This window comes from Bos indicus, chromosome 19, assembly GCF_029378745.1.
Source record: "Bos indicus isolate NIAB-ARS_2022 breed Sahiwal x Tharparkar chromosome 19, NIAB-ARS_B.indTharparkar_mat_pri_1.0, whole genome shotgun sequence".
Taxonomy (NCBI): Eukaryota; Metazoa; Chordata; class Mammalia; order Artiodactyla; family Bovidae; genus Bos; species Bos indicus.
In genome coordinates this window covers 24344827-24367829 of record NC_091778.1, presented here as the reverse complement: position 1 = coordinate 24367829, position 23003 = coordinate 24344827, and the positions used below count along the sequence as shown (strand labels likewise).

General features: G+C 57.3%; 1 protein-coding gene across 6 annotated transcripts in view; it reads left to right on the top strand.

Moving 5' to 3' along the window:
• Nucleotides 1-22858, top strand: part of SMG6 (SMG6 nonsense mediated mRNA decay factor) — a 200976-nt gene extending 178118 nt beyond the window's left edge. For 4 of the 6 annotated variants that reach the window (XM_070774295.1, XM_019980893.2, XM_070774294.1 and 1 more), the window contains 6 exons: nucleotides 501-677; nucleotides 4383-4529; nucleotides 14446-14599; nucleotides 17454-17665; nucleotides 17912-17993; nucleotides 21153-22858. In XM_070774295.1, the coding sequence (XP_070630396.1) occupies nucleotides 501-677; nucleotides 4383-4529; nucleotides 14446-14599; nucleotides 17454-17665; nucleotides 17912-17993; nucleotides 21153-21283 (903 nt within the window). In that variant the 3' untranslated portion in view covers nucleotides 21284-22858. Of the gene's footprint in view, nucleotides 1-500; nucleotides 678-4382; nucleotides 4530-11277; nucleotides 12280-14445; nucleotides 14600-17453; nucleotides 17666-17911; nucleotides 17994-21152 lie in introns of those variants that run through there. The other 2 variants (XM_070774296.1, XM_070774297.1) reach the window with 2 other exon arrangements.
• Nucleotides 22859-23003: the final 145 nt, after the last annotated feature.

Genomic DNA, 23003 nt, shown 5'->3' with positions numbered 1-23003 from the left:
CTTAGGTGGGGCAGGAACCTGTCAGGGGAAACCTGAAATGAAACAGCCAAGAAAGCCCTCATCATTCATTTCTCACTCAGGCTGGAAGTTCTCCCCTCAGGAGTCTGACGAGAGTGGAGCTGGGAGCAGAATGGAGAGTGGCAGTGAGAGTACCAGGACTCCAAGTTCTGTGACCATCAGCATCTTACCCTCCACCCTTCCTTCTATCCAGCTAGATACCATATCAGGACTTAAGTCAAAGAGAGGCAAAACCCCAGAGGACAATGGTCATTGGTGCTGGGGGTGTCCACTACCCTAGAGATGACCTGAGGGGAGATGGTGGTGACTCAAAGATCTTGGCCTTTGGCCTCATCTCACATACACACGATCCCGCTCACTCTCCCCACGCACCCCCACCATGCAGATGACACATTTCTCGGGTGCCCCTAAGCCTCCAGTCAATGTCTCTCATCTTCCCTTTTAGAAAGTGCTGTTTTTCTTCTCTCTCTCTCACCCCGTAGGTTATTGCAGCCGACTGCAAAAGGGTCACAGTGCTGAAGTATTTTCTGGAAGCCCTTTGTGGACAAGAAGAGCCTCTGCTGGCATTCAAGGGTGGAAAATATGTGTCAGTGGCACCCGTCCCAGACACCATGGGAAAGGAAATGGGAAGCCAAGAGGGAAAACAACTGGAAGATGAGGTACAATGCGGGAAGAGCCCGCTGTGGCCAAGGGACGGCTCCCCCCAGCCCCGCGCTGCCCAGGGTTCAGCATTGACCCCTGGCTATTTATAACCACCCAGAGCAGTGGCAATGCTGACATGACCAGCCGGCTGGCTCCTCAGGAGTGCACTCTGCTGGTGCCCCTTCCTGCCAGTCCCACCCCAATGCCTCCATCTCGCTCTGCTACGAGTTCCAGATGCTTCTTTTTAATGTTGCATTGGAGGAGAAGGGAGGGAAGAAAGAGTTTAATAATGTGCAGCTCTGGCGGCTTAGGGAAGGGGGTCGGGGGGGTGGGGAGTGTTAGGGTTCAGGCCGAGGATCAAGTTTATGGATGTGTGGAGCCCAGCGCAGCACAGGCCCGAACTGCAGCCTCCAGCGCACGTACAGGAAGAGCTGACATTGCTGGCCCCGTGTGGAAAATCACCCCCTCCCTCGCTCCCTCCCGCCCTCCCTCCTGCACATCCTGATGTGATTAAGGAATTCTCCTCTTGTTTGTTTGCCCTTGGTTGTTCCTGTAGCCCTTGCCTCACTCACTCCAGACAGTGTATGTGAGCGTGTATGTGTGTGCACCAGCCCAAGTGCCCACCCCTTAGACCCCGCTGGTGTTGGCCTCACCGTGCATGTAGGTTTCTTTCTGGGGGTGACTGTTACTGCGGTTCTGCGTGCAGGGGGTTTGTGTGTCAGCTTAAGTTGAACACTGCTGCCAGCTGCCCCACCGTCTGTGGGTGGTGAGTCGGTGTGAGGTGGGGCACTGTGGGTGCGACTGTGGGTGCGTGTGTGCATTTACTGCCGCTGCCCGCTGCCCTGCTGTGTGTCTGGGTGTGGATGACTGCTGGGGGTGCACACAGAGCCCACCTTGCCTGATGCTCATCTCTGCCCTCCTCTTTGCCCCCCACCCCACCAGTGTTAGAGGCAGAGGGGGCTTAGGTGGGAAGGAACGTGGGACTCAAGGAGGAGACGGAAGCAACTGCAGCCAGAGGCCAGGTCAGCTGTCGGCCAGCACAGTCATTTGGCCTGCGGCGGTCTCCAGCGCCCGGTGGAGCAGGGCGGGGTTCGGGGATGAAATCAGCAGCAGGCCCGGGAAGCCAGATGTCAGCTGGATGCTGTCGCTGGTGATCTGAGGCAGTGATAGAGTGGCCACCTTTGCTTCAGAGTCTTCAGAGCAGCACAGTCTTGGATCGGCTTCATTGGAATAGCCGGAGAACCCCACCCCACCCCTAATGACACAGGGCTCTGCTTCCAGGCGAGAGGTAGTTCCAAGGATGAAGCTGAGCCCATGATTCCAGGCCCTCCAGATGAAACCTGGGCAGGGAGTAACGGGAAAGAATGAGCTGTCAGTATGGGAGGAGCCAGTGGGCTTGCTAAAGCCACCAGGGTGTCCGGGCTCTGGGCAGGGCAGAGCAGTGCCACCCAAGCCCTGGGCACCGTGGAGGGAAGCCTGGGCGGGGTAGCGCCCCAGTGGGCTCTCTCAGCCGTGTTTTAAGGCTGAGGCAGGCAGTAGGTGAGTAAGGTAGCTCTCCAGGGTACTGCAGGAGATGTCCCCTGGCCCAAGAGCCTGCAGGACCAGATCCAGGGCAGCAGGCAAGCCCAGAGGGCAGGGCTCCGCCCCTCAACAAGGAGCAGTCCAGCTCCTGGCCCTAGATCTCTGCTGTGCCACACTGTCTCCCTCCTTCCAAGGCTTCTTGCCCAGACAAAGGTTGTGACCCACGCTGTGCTGCCCACTTCTTCCTTTTCCCACGAGCCTCCTAGGTTCCTTTGTGTTAGTGGCCCCTGGGAAACCCTGCTTACCCTGGTCTGTGTAATTTCATAACCCTGCACTTCCTCGTTTGGTGTGAGAGCTGAGCCAACCTCAGACAAGCCTCACTGACCCTCTTTTGACCTCAGTCAGGCTCAGCGCAAGCCCCATGATAACCCTGTGTATCGCTGATCAGAGCAGGCAGGGGCAGTGTCTCCCATAGGCCGGCCAGGGACCTGACTCCCCTCACCCCGTCCAGGTTAACCCCTAAGACAGGAAGTAAATGTGCAGAGAGCCTTCCTCCTTCCCAACCCCTGGGCCACTCTGGAAGCGGGTGACACTGCAGGAGCCTGCAGATTGTCAGATGAGTAGTGACTGCAGACAGCACCCCAGACCCCTGAGACCTCTTAGGTTAGTGGCAGTTCTGAGATCTCGTCTAGTGGCCCCTTCCTGAGATCTTGTCCCTCTCCACCCTGTAAAACTGAGCCACTTAAGGTGATCGAGAGAGGAAGAGGGGAGCTGTTCATTCAGACATCTTTCATCATGAGCAGAACAGAGTCTGTCTCCTTAAGGATGCTGCCGAGACACCTAACTCCCTCACCCCTCGATTCTCCTAAGACAAGGCACTGCCTGCCCACTGACACGCTCTGCTAACCACTTTCTGCAAACCGTGTCCATCGGAATGCCATCGCAACGGGCAGTTGGAGGAAAGGGTCGCCTGTGTTGAGCAGGATCCCTGTGGGCCTGCGGGAGCACAGCTGGGCTGCTAAAGCCGGCCTTGAGCTCCATCTAGGTCCAGGGCCGCACCTGCACCGATGGGGGTCGTTGGTAGGAGCGCAGACTTTGGAATCAGACTCACTGAGGTTTGAGTCCCTGGTCTGCCGCTTGCTCACCTCGTGAACCTGAGCAAATTGTTTAACTCTCTAGACCTCTATTTGTTCATTTATTAACTAGGGGTGATGAAAGCATCCATTCACAGGCTGTTGTATTAAATGAGTTATTAATATGTGAAAAATGCTTAGCGGGGTACCTGGCTTCATAGTAAGCACTCAGTAAGTGACAGCTGTTACTGTCATAATCATCATCATCATTATCATCCAGTTATCACTCAGACCCAGGAATCTTCTGCTCAACCACCCCCTGTTACCGTGCTAACACTGTCCCTCCAAGGGAGCTCTCTCGGGCAGCTGCATGTTCTCCACTGACCAAGGCCAAGAGTGAGGGAGTGAGAAGTAGAGCCCAGGACCACCCGGGGAGTAGTGGCTTCTAAGAGCGAGGCTGCAAGCAGGGAGGTGCCATCCCTGGGGAAGGCGCCTCCAGCCTGGCAGGAGACTCCTTAAGCCAGCCCGCCTTCTCCCAGTCTGTCCCAGCCCCCGGAGGGCAGCCGTGCAAGGTCGTGTCATGTGAATTCCCGTCATGGGGCCCCCAGCCCTCACACCGCCAGCCTGTGGTCTTAAAGAGAAACCAGGGCAAGGTCCGCTGAGCTGCAGCATCTGCTCCCTGACGCCGTCTGGGGCGAGGGCGCGTCCACGCCCAGCTCCCAGCTGTTGGCCAGAGTGATTCCTATCAGATCATTAGCATGAATTACACTTCAGTTGGGTGGTTTAACTTTCTCTTATCGTTTTCCCCTTTGGTGAATTTCAAAATGAAAATAGGCCCAAAGTTTGACGTTTGGAGTATGTGCAAAGAAGAAAGGTCTGTGACTGTAGGCATGGAAGTAGATACAGTGTGGATCTGTGAGTGTGCAAGAGGAGGACCCTGGAGTGCACAGGAGAGCCAGGGGAAAATGTGACACTTCCCTGAGCCGAGGGGAGCACACAGCGTGGGGCCCTGTGCAGGGAATGGTCAGAGAAGCCCGAGTTGAGATGCGGGAGGGACCAGAGGGTGGGTCTGGTCAGTGCTGTGGGCTCATGGTCTCCTCTCTCTCCTGACGTGCGCCCCCGCCGAAGGAGGAGGACGTGGTGATTGAAGACTTTGAGGAAGACTCGGAGGCCGAAGGCAGCGGGGGCGAGGATGACATCAGGGAGCTTCGGGCCAAGAAGCTGGCTCTGGCCAGGAAGATAGCGGAGCAGCAGCGTCGCCAGGAGAAGATCCAGGTGGGGCCTGGCCATGCACGCGGTTCTGGTGTGGGTGGTGGTCTGCTCAGGGCCCAGGGGAGATGGGAGCAGGGGTGAGCAGGACCCTCTCGCTGGGACCTGACTGGTTCCACCACCTGTGTTCTTCCTCCGCCGCTCAATTCTGGTTTGGCGCCTGCAGTCCCCCTCCTCCTGGGATCCAAGGCAGAGTCAGGTTCTTCCCCAAGAATCTGCTGAAAGCTCCTCCCCTTGTGATGATCTGTGATGCCGCACAGACCCGACCTTTCACACAGTTTCGGGGGTTTCCCAGTTCCCCTGAGCCTCGTGCAGACACTCCTGGAGAAACCAAGGTTCTCTATTGAGAACACCTGTTCTCGGGGGTGAGCTGGTGTCATGGCCACAGTCCGGCTGCATGTATTCCCACTGTAGTAGCCGAGCCCCTCTGGATAGGACACGCTAAACCCTTCAGAGAGAAACTCTCCATCTCCACACCAGGATTCTCACATCAGCGGGCCTCTCGTGGACCCGTATGTCCCTGCCCGCAAACTTTTCCTTATGGTTCTCCCAGGTCCAGCTCTTGTGCTGTAAGCTCACTTCCTCTTATCTATTCCTCTTATCTGTCAGGGCAGACGGGGAAGGGCCAGCCACACTCCTGCTTTAAGACTAGCCGCACACGTGGGGAAGTGCCAGTCCTCTTCAGGGATGTCTGTCTTCAGCCCTCTCTTCACCCACCTCTGGCCTTTGGGATGGAGCATAGTGTGTGTGGTCAGGCTGACCTGATCAGGCTGGGCTCTACCACTCACCAACCATGTGTCTTCGGGCACATGGTTTTACTTCTCCGGACCAGTTTCCTCATTTGCACAGTAAAAGTAGTGACAGCACCTCCCTTGTGGAATGGCTGTGAGGCCTGCAGGAGCTGGTGCACATAAGGCCCCAGCACAGTGCGTGGCACGTGGGGTGTGCTCGCGGCACACCGAGGGCTGACAGCAGACTGATGGTCCACCAGACAGAGCCCTGCCCTGGGAAGAGCCCTGTCTGTGGGGATCCGTGGGCCTTTAGACATGTGTGTACCAGTCGACCAGTTGGAATTAAGCGTGGTACCTCTACAGCATCAGCGTCACAGCGGTATGGCCGCTGCCTCCCTCTTTTCGTGATCTCTGTAAACCTCTGTCCTGGCCCTCAGAGCTTCGTCCTCAGGATGTCTGTCTTCCTGACCTGAAGCTCTTTTCTTCCTCATCAGTCGTCCCAAAAGTTGTCTCCATACTGCCACCTCCATTTCTTAACTCTCACCCCAACAGTTAGAGCGTCGACTGTATCAGAGGTCCCCAAGTACCTGTCTTTGTGGATTCTTCATTACGCTTGAGTTCCCTGTGGCTTTGGACCCTGAAGCCACCTCTCTCCAGCTCACAAGGACCTTCGTATTCTGTCTGTTGACCACGCCAACCTCCTGGGCTTCTAGACCATCGTTCTTTATTTGCTCTCCTCCTTCCTTTCTCTTACTTCTTAGTCTTAGCATGCAGAGTTGACACTCAGCAGATATTTTTGTTCAGTGGGTTCATGAATGATACCAAAAAGAGCGTCATTTTTTTTTTTAATTTTTAAAATTATTTATTATTACTTTTTGGCTGTGCTGGGTCTCCGTTGCTGAGTTTGGGCTTTCTCTAGTTGTGGCGAGTGGGGACTACTCTCTTCACTGTGGTGCTCAGGCTTCTCTTTGCAGTAGCTTCTCTTGTTGCAGAGCACACGCTCTAGGGCAAGGCTCAGTAGTTTTGGTTCACAGGCTTAGTTGCCCCGCAACACGTGAGATCTTCCTGAATCAGGGATCAAACCCATGTCCCCTGCTTTCGCAGGTGGATTCTTAACCACTAAACTATCAAGGAAGTCTGAGAGCATCATCTTAAAGTTCCTCACTGGCTTTTAAGCCCTCATGTCTGCTTTTTTTAGTTTGTAGTTTTATTTATATTTGGCTGTACTGGGTACTCACTGCTACACAGGTTTTTCCTCGTCGCAGCGAGTGGGGGCTACTCTCTAGTTGTGATGCGTGGATTTCTCATTGTTGCGGAGCACGGACTCCAGGGTGTGCAGGCTTTTGGAGTGGTGGCATGTGGGCTTAGTAGCTGCAGCTCCCGGGCTCTAGAGCACAGACTCAGTAGTTGTGGCGCACGGGCTTAATTGCCCCACAGTATGTGGGATCTTCCCAGCCCAGAGATTGAACCCATGTCCCCTGCACTGGCAGACAAATTCTTTACCACTGAGCCACCAGGAAAGCCCCCTCTTGACTGATTTCTTATCAGATCCTGTCTGTCCACTCATTCATGCCCTCCTCTCCTCTCCATTCCCATCGCCACAGTTGTTGCTTTAGCCTAGGGATTGACTAGACTGGAGCCAGCAACCTGCACTGCACAAGTCTGACGGGGTCCTGTTTACCTTGGAGTCTATGAATGGCAGCTCCTGGAGTTGTGGAACCAGGTCTGTGAGCCAGGCTCACTGCCTGCAGTGCATCATTATACATAGTTTCACCGTTCCCTTCCCAAAAGAGCCATTCCCCTGCCCAGGAATCATCAGCACCTTTGCTTGGCTAATAAAGTTGAATTCCTTACTGTGGCATCTGAGGCTGTTCCCAGTCTGTTTTCCCAGCCTCTTCTCCCATTCCTCGTGAGCCCTCACAAGCTGTGGGCTGTTGGGCAAATGCTTTGACTTCCTCGAGCCCGTTTCCTCACCTGTCAGACGAAAGTGGTGACAGCATCTCCCTCAGAAAACAGTGCATGCGAAGTGCCCGTCCATCCAGACACTCCGGCCCCGCTGCCTGGACAGCACCAACCCTCCTTCCTCCCACCGTCCCCAGACAGCGCTCCCCTTCCCCATGCTATGTCTTGCTGCTCCCTCAAGCCCAAGTACCCTTTTTTCTGCTCTACATTTCCTATTACCTGTTGAAATTCTATTCTTCCCTCAGTCCCCAGACGAAACCCCATCTCCCCAGTGAAGCCTTCCCCGACTCCCCCTAGGAGGAATTCACCTCTCTGCTTAGTGCTCCTGTGGCACTGATTTATACTTCACTTGTGAAATGTATATCGCGTCTCAGATTACACTTATTGCTGGGCTTGTTCCCCGGCTGCACCACGAACTCCTTGGAATCAGGTCCTGCGTCTTCCGCTCAGTGTGGTAAGCAGTGCTGAGCACCTACCAGGCTGGTTACAAGGGGACATGGGGGTGAACCAAGGAAGTCCCGCCCCAGAGTGTCCACTGGCACGGAGGTCAGTGACGTGTGGTGGGCGCGAGCCCTGTTACCAAAGGGGAGCACCGGCCGCTGGAGGAGCGCATGCCGAGGGGACCTGGCCTTGTCCCGAGTGCCATGGGCAGCCCGGCCTCACGGGTGACAGGCGGTACCTGGCAGTGGTCCCGTGCGGGACTTGACTTCCGGGGCCCGTGGCCGCTCCTGCCTGGGGAGCCCGTCCGCCCGTTGGCTCCCTCGGAGCAGGGTGCTCGGGTCCAGGCACCAAGGGCCTGCTGCGGGCTGTCAGGCTGGGCGGCTGGGGCCCCTTTAAGAGCAGGCCCCACATGCGCTGCTGCTGGCGGCCTGCCTCCTGTCAGCCCTCTTCCTCCAGCCTCACGGCCACAGGAGGATTTCTCAGCAGAGAAAAAATTCCCCCCTTCCCTTCTCCCCGCCCCCCTTTAATGCCCGGGGCCCTTCACTTCCATAATTCTTCATTTTCCAGCCTTGAACGTAAGCCAGACACATCTGTCTGGCCATATGCGTGAACCCTGGAGTCTGTGCCGAGGTGGCTGTAAAACAGGGCCGGTGAAGGCCCTTCTGGGAGAGCACACACATGTGTGTGCCCTCGGGCCATTGGCTCCCTGCCCAGAACTACGGGGCTGCAGCGCTCCAAACCCATGTTAACCTTTTCTTATTTTTCCTCTTTTTGTTTAATTTAAGGGGGGAAAATCCCAAGGAAAAGGTATAAATTGTCCTGGGAGTAGGGGAGAGGCTCCTAGCTGGAGAGGCCATTATTGTTGGCAGGTACCTGGTCACACTAATACAATAAGGAAGAGAGGAGCATCGGGTGAATTAAGATCGGGGAGATGGGCTGTAAATTACACGGCTCCGAACCCCCTCCGTCTCCAGGGGTGTTAACCAAGAGGTGTAAGGCAGGTCCCCAGCTCCCAGCGCCTTTTACAGATGCAGCAAAACAGGAACCACACATGTTTGGGGAAGGGGATATGAAGATGGGGTTGGAAAAAACCCTCCCGGCCCCCATGCTGGCTGTAAAGTCCAACTGAGATCTGGGGCCGGAGCCACACCCCCGCTTCCCCCGCTCCCACCTAGACCCCTGGGCCTGCGCTCAGCTGCGGGATGGGGGGAGGCCAGGCCTGGCCTCCTCCGCAGCCTGTCCCTCCCCGCTTCCGGCGTTGCACAGAGGCTGGTGAGTGGGGCCGGCTGGAGGTCAGAAAAGGGGTGTGGGCAGCTCTCGGGACCTGTGCAGCTGGAGCCTCAGCGCCCAGGCGGGGCCCTGGACGCTGGGGGCCAAGTCCGCCCACCCAGGGAGGGCTTCGAGACGGCCCCTCTCGGCTCAGCCCAGCCTTCGCCCATTGCCCGAGGCGGCTCTGCGCCTTGCCCTGCTTGTGCCCGCCTTGCTGCCTTCTGCCGAGTTCCTTTTGTTCCCATTGCCCTTCTTGGGAGGTGTCAGAGACCAGAGCAGGGGGCCTGGTTTGTCTGGGAAATTGGTCAGAAGTGTTTCATTCCTAACCAGGCCCCCAGGGCAAAGCAGTTGCTGAAAATCCTCCTCCGGGCTCGAGGCGTGGCCTCTTGGCACCTCACCCTGGCCCTGTGAATCCCCCGCCTCTGTGCCTCCACGAGGCTCTGCTGTGATTTGTGCTGCTGTCGGGCGGGGTCAGGTTTCCTGAGCAGTTGCAAACATCCCACCTGAAACATAACAGGCTCTTCCTCTGGCCACAGCTATTGTTTCCCTCGGCGTTATGGCCACAGCCTTGCTCCATAGCCAGCAATGACATGTGTTCTGAAAATAGCTTTGCTCCCCTGTCCCCTTCCCGCCCACCCACCCTCCTGAAGATGCGGTCACTCCTTTGTGACGGCCCCAGGAGTTTCATGCTAAATATAGCTGCAGCCCATTCACACTGCCACCCAGCTGCGGGGGGCGGCGCTGTGGAACAATGGGGCATACACAGAGCCCCCACACCTGTATGGAATCCAGCGGAAGGCGGACACTCAGCCCTGGCTCCTAACTGTCGGAGACGGGGCGGGAGCCAGCGCACTACCCGGCCAAGGGCACGTTCACGCCCCGACAGGAAGGCACAGCAGCCCATGGAGCTGGGCAAACGCCCATCCCAGAGTTTGCTTCAGCCACTCGCAACTCTCTGGTTCCTGCAGCATCCACAGGGGGCTGAGAGACCTCCTGAGAGAGGTCAGGCTTTTCGGCCGAAATACCCTTGGGCTGCTGCTTGGAGCAAGCCCAGGGTTGGCATGCTTGGCCCTGCCACTCCCTGTCCATCCTGAAAGGGCAGCAAGAAGTAGCGGGCAAGTCATCATAATTATAACCTTGAAAAAGACAGCAAGTATATGTTAAGCTCTGTGGTACCGACTCTGGATATCCAGAGAAGGGACCCTAAGCAGAAATGTTCCCATGAGCAACCCCCCCGCAATGAAGATGCTAAGGGAAGCCAGTGACCCAAGCTGCTTTGTGGAGCAGATGCAGAATCTGCACCCGTGGGTTTCTGCAGCTCAAGAAGGAATGCCTGGGAGTTCCCTGGTGGTCCATTGGATTAGACTGGAAGCTTCCACTGCAGGGGGCTTGGGTTCAATCCCTGGTTGGGGGGCTAAGACCCCACATGCTGCACAGTGTGTCCCCCCCAAAAAAAGAATGTCTGCCTGCAATGCCGGTTGTTATCTCACCAGCTTTTCCTATTTTATATTTCATTTCTATTTTTCCAGGTTTTTAAATTTTTTTTAAATACCCCCACTTAACTTTAAATAGTTAAATATTCCACATAACTTTAAAGAAAAAAGGAATAAGAAACCACCAAGAGCACCGTGAATCTCATAACAGAGATCAGCAGTCCACCGCCTCGCCATCCCCAGCTCTGCTCCCTAGTGGCTGCCCCAGATAGTCACCCCCACTGGATATACACAAGGTGAAAAATGGAGTTGGGCAGGAAGAACGGAAACTGAAATTGGCTGTTACTAATATCAGGCATCTAGCTAGATACTTTCAGACACAGGATGAGCGTGGAAATTCGCCGTGTTACCACACTTCTCATTTCTGGTGAAGACATTGGTCTGGCCAGAGAGGCCCAGGGATCAACAGTCCCATCAGCCTGTGGCTGCAGTCCGTGTGGAGCCCTGAGCAGAAGGAAGCCCTGCTCTTGACCTGGCGCTGTTCTGTGACCCGAGCTCCTCAGTTCCACGACTCCCGTGTGAACTAACAGCGGCACCTTTATTTGTAACTCTCAGTGTCTCAATTCTCTAAAAGGGTCAGCCTCCCCCAGTCATCCCCAGCACGTTGAAGGAGGAACTTAACCTGTGAGGGAGCCCTTCCTGGGGACCCCGGCCCTGTAGCTTCCTCCTCAGATGTCGCTGTGGACCAGCCCCCTCCCAGGTCCCCACCAGCCTGCTCCAGGGTGCCTCCGGGCTTCAGAGAAAGTTGGTTACTGAGTGCCTTCAGACACAGAGTTAAGTTCTTTCCTTCTTCACACTGGATGACTTCATGGTCCCTGTCGCCCCTGGTCTGATCCAGCATGTCCACGCTTTCCCTAGGGTTCCCAGCTCTGCATCAGAGGACCACTGCGGCCCAGCCTTCGCCGCAGCGAGAAGGGTTCCTAAGGACCTCTCCTTCCGGGTCAGCACACTTGACTCCGGGCCAGGGCCAGTCTGTCTGAATCACAGCATTCCAGTTGCGCCCCCCTCACCCCCACCAGAGGCTTCTTTAGCTTTTTGCTCATACAAACAAAAATAAATCTCACTACCGGCCTCTGAACTCCGCGGCAGCATGCTTCCCCTCTCCCCAGCGTCCCATGGCTCTGAGTGGGGACTTGGCACTCGCCCCACCGACATCACTTTTTCACTCCCTGCGCATCCTGTGTCCTTCTCTCACCGTGCGACCCAGGGATCAGAGTGGGACGTGACGGCCGGCACAGGCGCCGTGCACAGCTGCCAGGAATCTGACGGGTAAAATCTGGAAAAGTTGGGAGGGCAAATACTAAACACACACACACACACACACACACACACACACACCCCGCCACTCAGAGAACCGGAAACACCGACACCCACAGACAAGGGCCTGCGATTCCCAATCCTTCCTTGTCTGAATTCTCTTAAGGGGACTGGGCTAGTGTCATGACCCAGGCATGACCCCCCCAGAGGCCTACTGGTACCCCCAAAAGAAGGGGGAGCAGCTTCATCAAATCTCCTGAGACCCAGGAGGGCATGTGGGGAAGAGGAAGCAGTGGTGCGGTGACTCACTGGGCAGAAACCAGGTTAAGGGAAGTTGTCCGCGGGTGTCCCCGGGACCGGATGGTGGCATTACAGCCCCGACCACCCTCAGCAGCTCGGTCCCACCCACCCTGGGGACCCAGCCAGGCTGCCACCTCCCCACGACGCCATGGCCTCCATTCACCTTTCTGGCCCTGAGCCAGCACTCAAGGAACTCAGACGGCGCACGCTTCCCTGGACCTTGTGCCTAGATTTTTCTTCCGTCCTGTCATCAAAACACCCAAGCAGGCTCAGCCCCCCCGCCTCCCTCGGCCACCTGGCCTAAGGCTCCCCCCCCCCCCCCCCCCCCCCCCCCCCCCCCCCCCCCCCCCCCCCCCCCCCCCCCCCCGGTGAGGAAGGCTGGTCCGAGGTCTTGGGAGCTCATTGTTCCTGCAGGGTAGAAAGGGCAGCCAGTGCCACTTCCTTAGGGTCAGCCTGAGGGCCGGAGGGTCACTTCTGGAGGCAGGAAAACTAAAGACATGACAGGTCTGAGCCAGGGAGGCGGTGGCAGAGATGCCATCCTCAGGGGAACCCGACATGAGGGCTCATCCTGCCGCTTCTCATCGAGAAAGACAGAGGTCTGGGGGCCCAGGACACCAAGAGCACGTTCCTGGCAGTGGAAAGGCGGGTACAGAGCCCTGAGACCTGGGAAGAGGGGTGACGGGACCAGAGGCTGAAGCCCCACCCGTGAGGAGAGGCTGGGGTGTTCGCTGAGCCTGAGCGGGGACCGCTTCTTGCCCTCACAAAATACCCACGCCATCACACGTGTTCTGTGTCGACTCACTCACATTGAGAAGTAATAGTTTTTAAATGCCCAGGCTGAGTTCGGTGGAATGTGTCACCCACTAGCTGGCAGCCCCAGGGGAGGGCCGGGGACCCAGGTTCCTGGGAAGGTGGCCCGCGGGCCAGGTGCTGTCCCTCCCTGAGTGAGAGCCGCAGGAGACTGCAGCCGAGCCCAGGCCGCGTTTCCCATGCCCGCCGGCGCTCTGTGCCTTCCACCAGCTGTGGTGGCAGTGGCAACAGTGACTTACTCAAAGGGAAAGGTCCCCAGCAGGTCACAGAGGCGCCACCCCCGGCATTCGGAGGCATGCCCTTTCAGTTTTACTGTCACTGCCAGTGAAACCTGAACACCTTCCTCACTGACTGTTGGTGGCCAGGGCCCAGCCCCTGGGCCCCATCTCAGTTGGCACGCACATCTCCTCCCCTGCTCGGGGCTCGTGTCTGTGTGCCTGCAGGTTGATGTGTGGCAGAAGGCCACAGGAGGGCTGGGCATGGCTGGGACCTGCGCGCCGGGCCCCTGCCAGGCTTGTTTTGGTGCCCTCCAGCTCCACACATGGGGGCACGGGGTCTGGGTAGATGCCCACAAACCAGCTTGCTTCCTAGTCATGGTTCCCAGAAGACGAAGCAGCCAGAGAGTGATCAGGGCCCATAGTGACAGATGAACCAAAGCCTGTCTCCCAGGGCCTCCGCCACGCATGCCCTGTCAGTCTTGAGAAAATTGGGCTTTTCCAAATGGGTATGAAAGCAACCCTGAAAGATGCGAATGTGTAAGACTGACAAGCTCCAAGCCATGAGCTTTCGGAGGTATGCTGCCCAGGCCACTGGTGCTGCCCAAGGGGTTTTTTTAGTGATGCGTAGGAGACACGCTGACTCTACTGCGGAAATTCAGCTTGAACTGGTAAACATGCTGGGCGCTCAGACTCCCGATACCACGTATATTATTTGCTGAGCCACAAAAGCGAGTTGACTTGAAGTCCACCTAAAGAAAAACACCAAGTAAACAAACAGTATAGACTGATAGACTGTGCAGAGTTGTGGCAAAGCAGCGCGGGTGGAACACAGACGACCCCCACTTAGGGAGCACCTGGCTGGTCCGGGGAAGACGGTCTTCATTCTCCTCAGTCCAGATGGCATTCTCTACAGACATGTGACTTGGGATGTCATCTGTCCCGCTGTGTGAACTCCTGCCACTCTGGGAGACATTGGTGTCGATTATTGTCAGCATCACTTTTTTTGCATAGGTTTTGAGGTGGTTCTTTTTTTTTTCTCTCTTAACGATATAGTGAAGTAAGTGGAAATGACAGATTCTGTCTGAGTATATGTGTATGTCTAAAGTATCTAGATTAAGAAGTACCTCCTGTATTCTCAGTAACGTGTGTGAAACCACCCTCAGGCACCTTGTTGATTTTTAGCCCCAGGTCTTCCTTTCAGAGCCCCGTTATTTTGAATGCCATCAGGGTCCCTTCTCAGTCCCACACGGGGTTTTAGTCACACCCTGTTCCCCAAGCCATTTGGTCTCCGTGGGTTTGTCTTGGGCTGGCCCCACGGGGTCTGGCTGTCCGTCTGGAGCGGGGGGTGAGGCTGAGGAGACAGGGAGCTGACGCACACGGTAGTCAGGGACTGGGCTCACCCGCCACTGGCCTGGTCATCCACCACTCTGTGTCCCCGTAGGCTGTCCTGGAGGACCAGAGTCACGTGCGGCAGATGGAGCTCGAAATCAGACCCTTGTTCCTCGTACCAGATACCAACGGCTTCATTGACCACCTGGCCAGCCTGGCACAGCTGCTGGAGAGCAGGAACTACATCCTGGTGGTGCCCCTCATCGGTGAGTCAGGGCCGGGCCCACCCTGCACATGCGCAGCGAGACCCCTCTGCATGCACGTGCCGCAGCCCCGGGGCCCAGCAGGCAGAGCCCTGCCGTGTGTGTAAGACGGGATTTGCAGGGAAGTTGGGAATGCGTGGGGCAAGGGAGACTGTTTAATAATCAAAGCAGTTCGAATTATTATGGCTGATCCGTGGCTTAAACTGCTTGAGCAAATGGACTCCTGTGTCCCAGCAACCAGAGGCTGCCCGAGCCCAGCCCTTGTTTTTATCCTTATAAAGCTCGCAGTAAAACAGCAAAGCTGGTTCCCGTTATTGGTAAACACTCAGCCCTGGCAGATAACGGCAGTGCTGCTGGGTGGTCTGGCAGGGAGGCTGGGAGGATTTTGAAGTGGTTAGATGCCTTTGGTCTGATGGGCTCGTAGCTTTTCACGATCATTCTGTTGGTTCGAGGTAGCGTTCTTCTGGCCAGTGTCACCCTAAGGCCAGGCCAATGGAGGCCCTCCAGCGCAAGCCCGTGGCTCCCGCCTGTGGATTCCTGCCACTTGGGCCCTCACCACTGTCTGGTCGCTGTTTGTTGGTACAGGGTCAGCATCTCAGGGCCGGCTCGCGCGCTTCCACCCTCAGGCCGGAGGAGCCCAGCTGGGCCATCTCCAGGGACTGTCTAAGGCACCCTGGTCCTCGGAGCCCTGTGGTGGGTCGGCTTCAGGAGGGGCCCCGGGCTTCTGTCTGTACAACTCACACAGCTGCTAGTGCTGAGAGCTGTCCTCTGGAGGGAGGGGGTCTGGGAGACGACTGGGAAGCCAGGGCTGCTTAATGTCCCCTCTCAGCAGCCACTTGGAGCAAGTTTGGAAGCCCTGGCTTCTGGACGGTCTGCCAGACTGGCCGTGTGCCTGCCAAGCCACCTCTGACATCCATGCCAAGATGTTCCATTGGGCCTCCCCTCCCAGTCCCCAGTGTCTTAGTGCCAGATGAGGGTGGAAACAAAGGGCAGGAAACATCCGCCCCTGCAGAGGCTCTAGAACCCTGGGGGGTTGTGGGAAACACGTTAGCACCACCTGAGAATGTTGGCACTGAAGCGGCCCTCGGCCCGCCTCCACCCTCCCTGTCTTCCTTCCCCCTCCCCATGTGGCCTGGCCAGAGCCTCTTCAGCCCAGGCCCTGAGACCCACAGGAAGGTTTTCTGTTCTTCAGAAGTAGAGCAGCTTGTCTGCCCGGGGCCGAGCCAGACCCTCGTGTTGCTGTACCCACCCCTCTGCCTTCACCGGGTCCCGGGTGGGGCAGCTTTCAGGAGAGCAAGTCCCCGTGCTCTCCTGCCCAGGAGATTTTCAGGAGTAAGAAAGTGAGTTGGCCGCTCTTTGCTGGATGGTCAGGAAATGGGGTAACTGAGAGGCGGCCACGTCTCAGGTTGCTCATCTAAGTCTTGGAAGGAGCCTCAGACACCACCCCAGCCCGACGAGTTCTTGGTCACCAGCACTGATGGGGCCCACCATGTGCTCAGTCTCCTTGTTTCCGAGGGGGCCCATGAAAGGCAGAGCAGCAGCCCTTGGCCTTGGCGAGCTTATGGGCCAGTGGGGGAAGCCAGATTATGTGGGGAGGGAGCAAATATATAAGGGGACCCAGAGGAGATGGCAGCTATAGAATAGTCAGCCCCCAGGGGCACCGGGAAATGCCAGCTCTCTCACGGGAGGGTGGGCCCCTGCCCTGTGCCCAGAGCACAGAGAGTTAAGCCGACAGCCTCCCCGCTTGTCTCTTGTGCTCTTTAACCTGCTCCATGCTCCTTAGGCCTGACCCCAGCGTCGAGAAGCCCCGCCTGGTGCAGAAGCACAAACAAGCTTCCCCTTTGAAGCCTGTTTAGTTTGGAAGCAGGAAAGAAGATTTTGGGATAGAATACTAGTTTTTCACGTTTGATGTTCTGTTTGGTGTACCATACACTCAGCCACCACTACTCCGCAGCCTCAGCCATACGTTGTGTGGACGCTGCAGCTTCAGGTTGCTGCAGGCATGGGTGTGTGTGTGTGTGTGTGTGTTCGTGTTCCTACATGGGCCCTTTCCAGAAAGTGTCTCTGAATACCCAGACAGTGAGTGCCAGGCTCACCATGGAACAGCGTGCTCACACCGACTCCCCGAGCCATGAATCACTGTGCTGAGGAGAGGCCTCAGACCCCAAACTCTCCCGGAGCCCCCAAGGAGTGCATATTTCCCACTTGACCTCAGGCTCTTGGCTGGAATTTTGGAAAGAATCTTCACCAGAAAATGAAGCCGTGTCCCAGACACATAGGCAGGCAGACACACACACACACACACAAACACACACACACACACGTGCAGTATCAGAGGAGGTAGAAGTGCCAAGGGGATGGTTCAGGGGACCAGCAGGGTTCCTGCATGTGAGGCCATGACCCCACTTCCCACCCCGTGACCTCCCCGCGCTCTGCCAGGGGCAGGCATAGAACAGCTGGGGGCCCGGGCGGATAAGGGAGGGTGCCCCTCTCCCTCTAGCTGCTGAATACCCCTGCCTCTCCTGAGGGACCCTCTCGATTTGATTCTATAACTGAGGAATGCGATGGAGGGGCCAGGTTTCTTCCTCTGAATACAGCAGCTCCAGAAAATCCTGTCAGTTCCTCCCAGGAGAAGGGTGGGGCCCAGGGGAAGAGGCAGGAAAAGGAGAGAACACTTGGAACATCGAAGGCACTTCTTGCCCTCCAAGGGCCCCCGGTTTCATGGGAAGACTCTTGTGGGGCCACGTGGCCTCCAGGGTCGGGTAGGAGCTGCCTGAGAAAGCAAGGCCTCGGGTGCAGACAGACAAGACAGACGTGATTGCTGAGGCTGATTCCTTGTGGGACTGTGTCTCCTCAGTGATCAATGAGCTGGATGGCCTGGCCAAGGGGCAGGAGACAGACCACCGGGCCGGGGGCTATGCCCGCGTGGTGCAGGAAAAGGCCCGAAAGTCCATTGAGTTTCTCGAGCGGCGATTCGAGAGTCGGGACTCTTGCCTGCGGGCCCTGACCAGCCGTGGCAATGAACTCGAATCCATCGCCTTCCGCAGCGAGGACATCACTGGCCAGCTGGTGAGACCCAGGGCAAAACGGGAGCACTCGAGCCAGCCTTCAGAACAGGGGAGGGAGGGGCTCGAGGCAGGCCCCCCAGCCTGGGCCTCCTGCCCCCAGGGGGCAGCTGCCATCGAGGCCCAGGAGGGGGTTCCTTGTCCCCTGGGTAACTCTCAGCACAGTGGGACCTGGCCAAGCAGGGCCAGGGCGTGGATGGGCGGGACACTGAGATGTGACCCCAGTGGCACTCACCCTGTCTTCCTCCAGGGTAACAATGATGACCTGATCCTCTCCTGCTGCCTCCACTACTGTAAAGACAAGGCCAAGGACTTCATGCCCACCAACAAAGGTAGCGCTCTCCCTCCGCCTGGGGACCTTCCCTTCCCTCCCTACCTTGTCCTACCTGCCTCAGACCTAGGTCCCTTCCCTGACTCTGGCCTGGGAAGTGTAAAAATCAGGAATGAGGCCTGATACAAGCCTGAGGCCAGCCCAGTTCCCCCCTACACACACACACACCACCCCATGCTGGAAGTCAGACCCCTCCCCAACTCCCCCAGCCTCAGGTGGACCCTCAGCCAGCTAAGGACGGGCCTCTCCCAGGAAGCTGGGCTTCAGGCAGTGAACTTTCCTGCTCTGCAAGCATCCATTTCCTTTCTTGGGTCCTCAGTGAGTTCTCTGACAGCAAGAATGTCTTTATGATTCACTGTAGCTTATTCCGGCCATGGTCTCCTGAGCCCAGTCCTCTGCCGCTCTGAGGACAGTCCCCAGCGGTCCCTAGGGCCCCACCTCCCTGTCCTTGGTCGTGCTCACCCTCTCAATTCATCTGTGAACGTTTACCCTGTATCAGGCCGGGCTGGAAGTACTTCCCCAGCTAGTAGTCGTCCTTTTCATCCTGTCTCTCTGGCTGTGTGACAGAGCACTTTGGAGGCAGGTGAGACCTTGCAGACGGAGCCCTCAGCCTGGTTTTCAAAACCCTTTTGGTGAGCAGAAGCCCGTCGGGGAGTCAGAGACTCTCTTCAGGGTGCTTGAGCACCTTACCCTCATCCCAGAACCGTCTCTTGCCTGAGCTGGCCTCTGAGAGTCAGTGAGGCTCAGGTGTTCTGCTCCTGGCTCCCAGGACTCCAGACATTTCTTCTTCTGGAAGGAATTCCTAGGCTCTCCTAGCTCAGCGTCATCTGCACAGCTGATAATTCCCACCTCTTGGTTTCTGTCTGCATGTGTGCAGCCTTCTTGTCCTCTTCTCTGCGTTGAGGTCGCCCAGCCCATCTCTGCTCGCTTCCCCATCCTGCTGCCCGGCGGGCCCAGGACTGCCTTCCCTCCAGCCTCCTCCCGCCGCTTCAGCGCCGCCCACGCCACCCACGGCCCTGTACCTGAGGCGGGTGATGCGCCCACAGCTGCTGTTCCTCAGAGGGGCCTTGCTACGTGATGGGCCTGCACCGTCCCTAAGGGGCGGATCCAGAGCATCCCAGTGCCAAAGAGGAGCCCAGCTGAGCCCAGCAGAGGGGTGGGGCTCTGCTCCCAGGCAGCTTCCTGGAGGGGCACCTTCTGAGGGCAAGGTCAGCCGGACTGCAGAAGGCCTTGTTGGGAAGTACGGTTCAGATACCGCTGTGGCCCCACCCAGCCTCAGAGCTGTTTCTTTCTCAGCAGAGACACATTTTGGCTTTGGCCCTAGTCTCCCCACCCCCCACTTCACCCCCAACAGCCTACAGGAACCCATTGGCATCCTGGGGACCGCCCCTATCAGAATTACATCAGCAACGGCTGGTGTAATCAAACCCCATTTGTCAGTGTGAATTCTTAGCAGATTAACTTGTCAGATTCACAGAGAAACCATCACCAAATGTTTATGTGTAAACGATGTTGAATTTTAAAATCATGTGGATTATGGCGGATGGGGCCTGACAGGATGACAGTCTCTGGTTTCTAACAAAGTGAAGTTACCAGTGTCAAAACAGAGGATGTTTATTGTTCAAAATGTCTCAAAGTATCCACAGAAACCCCTGCAGACCCCTGCCAGCAACGCCGGGCCTCGGTTGGCCGCTGGGAGGCCTGGGACTCGCCTGGTCTGAGTCCCAGCGCGGGAGCAGTGGGGCGGTGGACAGACCCGGGCCGCCCGCTGCGAGCCCCACAGGGCACTGCCCGTCACCCCGCCCCACCCACACCCCCCTGAGCCGCTGGGCGTCTCAGAGCATCTCCTCTCCCCACGGCCGCCTTCCTCACCCTCTCAGTCCGCCACGGCTGTTCACCTCCCACCACAGCCTCCTTCCGCTGCTCCCCTTCTCTCACCACCATCAACCCTGCGAGCCTCTCCTCCCTCTTCCCCCAGACTCCTCCCAAGGCTGACAGCCAGCTCGCAGCCTCCCTGCCTGGAGCTGGCAAGCCTGAAACTGCTCAGGTCCGACATGGCTATTTGCAGTCCCCCAGCCCCGCCAGGCCCCCGTGGTCAGGAATCCCTGGGGGACATTTCCTGGGCCTCACTGCCTGCCTGCCTGGGGATGAGGAGTGGACCTGCCACTCAGGGGGCCTTAGCGGGGTTGGGGGTGTCACTTGTGAGAGTCCTTGGCCCCAGTTTAAATTCTCCCCCATACATTAGTATTAAAAAGTTAAGGAATTGGGGAGAAAGACATCCTGCTTAAAAAAGTCATCTAAAAAGAATGAAGGCGCTTTGTTTGTGCTGACATAGAAAGATCTTTAGAGTTTCAGTGAAGTAAGTATGGCTAGTATGACTGAAACATTACAAGAGAAAAAGCTTATGTGACAAGTATCTTTACTTGTAAATGGGCATAAAGAAACCTGGAAACATACACAGCTTACCCTGGGACAAGACAGAGACATAAGGAAGCTCACGGGGAGGACAATCAACTTGACCTTCCTTGTTCTGTGCTTAAAAGGTTTATACTACAGACAAGGATTACTTTTATTTACTGGTGGGAATCTTTGGGCTCTAGCCTCAGGGCCACCTTGGCTGGCCTCTGTCAGGGGACCCTTGCCCTCCTCTCCTCAGAGCTAGCACCCCTCCTCACATCCTGGGAGCCCTGGGTACATTTCATGTTCCATCTTGCACTTCCTACTTCTGAATACTTAAAGCATCAGGCTGCTGGCCTTCGGGCAGGCAAGATAATGCAGAAGAGAGTCTTATGAGCCCAGAACTAGCCCTGCAGTCAGAAGGGACAGGAGGCTGCTTCTCCTGCCTCAGCTCAGAGTCCTGAGAAGAGGGGTCTGCAGAGACTGGCGGGCTGGGGGGCTCGCAGGGCACGAGGCAGCCCAGTCCTGTGCGGGGGGCAGGGGTGCATAACAGAAGGCCAGCCCCGGCCCATGACGGCCCTCCCTCAGCCTGCAGGGGAGGGGCGCCCTCTGCTCCTGGTTTGTATGAGGGAAAGGCCCTGTGGGAGGGCCAAGAAATGGTTGGCCTTGAGCCCCCCGGACCGCTTTCCCCTCCAGAAGAGGGGAGGCAGCCAGGGCCTCCGAGTCCTGCCCTCTGAGTCCCTGTGCTCTCTCGTGCCCACAGAGGAGCCCATCCGGCTGCTGAGGGAGGTGGTGCTGTTGACAGATGACCGGAACCTGCGTGTGAAGGCGCTGACCAGGAACGTGCCTGTGCGGGACATCCCGGCCTTCCTCACGTGGGCCCAGGTGGGCTGAGGGGGCGCAGCCGCCCCCCACGGAAGCGCTCCTGAGAAGGCCGCCAGGCGCCCGGTGTAGCACAGAAGACGCCCACGCGCCTGAGCCACCAATCCACCCAGACAATAAACCATCCTCTTCCAACCCACGCCGTGGCCGTGCTGTGGGGGAGCTGCTCCTCACAGAGCCCCTCCTAAGGGTGGGCGGAAGTGCTGGGACCCTCCTCGGCTGCCAGGATTTAGCAGGGAGGTGGCTGGCTGCAGCGACGGCAGGCGGGCGAACCAGATGGGCCGCCCCATGCCCAGCCTTTCTCCCTCCCCCTGTCCAGATCAAGGGCCGGCAGAAGGCCTCTTAGCCCGGAGATGCAGCCACTTTCTCAGCTGGAGATGGCGCAGGGCAGGGTTAGCATTTCCATCAGATGCAGGTGAAACCATGGGTCCCCTCAGTCTTCAGAAGCCCTGACCCGAAAGTGTCCAAGAGGCCTTGGTCATGCCATGAGGAGAGTACCCAGGAGGTCTGTCTCCCTGATGCCTGGATGCCCCCAGGGACTCCATTTGGGTTCTGAGCACCAACCATGTGCTGAACTGCAGCCCTAGGCCCTCAGCTCTTCTCCCGCCGCCCCGCTGCTCTTCTCCCTGCCCTGCCGCCTGGGTCCCCTGTGCTTGGCCACCTGCTCTCCCCTCAGTTGGTCATGGGTCTGTAGGGAAGGCCCCTCTGCTCTCTCAGGCCCATGCCCCCTGGGTTGCCTTTGCCTGCTCCCTCTCTCCTCAATGGCTTTCCTTTTGCTCTCTTCCTGCTTCACGAAATTTCTTGCCAACTCCCCCTCCCTCTCTCCCTCCTGAACCATCCCCCTTCTCCCCTCCTTTCTAGTCCTTCCTTCTCACCTTCCTGGCCCCTCAGTCCCTTGCTGTGGAGCTTCTCTGACTCTTTCTTCTGTGGTACCTGTGGCAGGAACCTAATGTAGCTTTCCTGCCCCTGAGCTCCTTTCCCAGGCCCCTGTGCTCTGAGAAATGCTCAGACTAGTCTGAGGGTAGGGCAGGCCAGTGCCCACGAGGAGCATTGCTTGACCTGGGGTTTGCACCCCATTTCTAGCTCTGCCCTGGAAGGTGCAGGGGCCCTCTGGCTATGCTTGGAGTTCTTGTTGCTTCTAGCTGGCACCTGTGTTCAGTCTCCCTCCAGAGGCTTGCCTACCGGGACTGTGTTCTCCCAAGCCAGGGACAGGGCTGGAGGAAGACTTAGGGGAAGACAGGGTTTGGAGACGAAGCCAGGAGTCAGTTTTAATGGGACCAGTGGGGAAGTCCCCCAGAGGCCCCTGACTGACTACACAGCCTGCCCAGACGGTGGGAACAAGGCAGTGCCCTCCCCAAAGCCCAAGACTATGCCAGAAAGATGGGGAGCAGGAGAGCCACAGCCAGTGATTTGAGGGTACAGGGCTCAAAAGACTGGGCTTTGGGATATAGGGTCCCTGGCCTCTCCTTTGAGATCCCTTCTCCAGGATGAAGGTTAATGACATGGGTGGGAGACCCCCATCCCTCCTTTCTGTTCCATTTGCAGCCCTGGTTTTTTTCCTGAATAAATTTTTAGTTATAAAACATACTGGAGCTGTTGCTGACCTGTCTATGGGGCTGGGGAGGGAAGGTCCAAGCCACTGCACCTGTATGAGGGTGCTGCTTCTGGCCCCAGCACCCACCCCCGTGTGCCCCACCCAGCTCCTCCTGCAGGGCAAAGAGAGCCGCTGGGT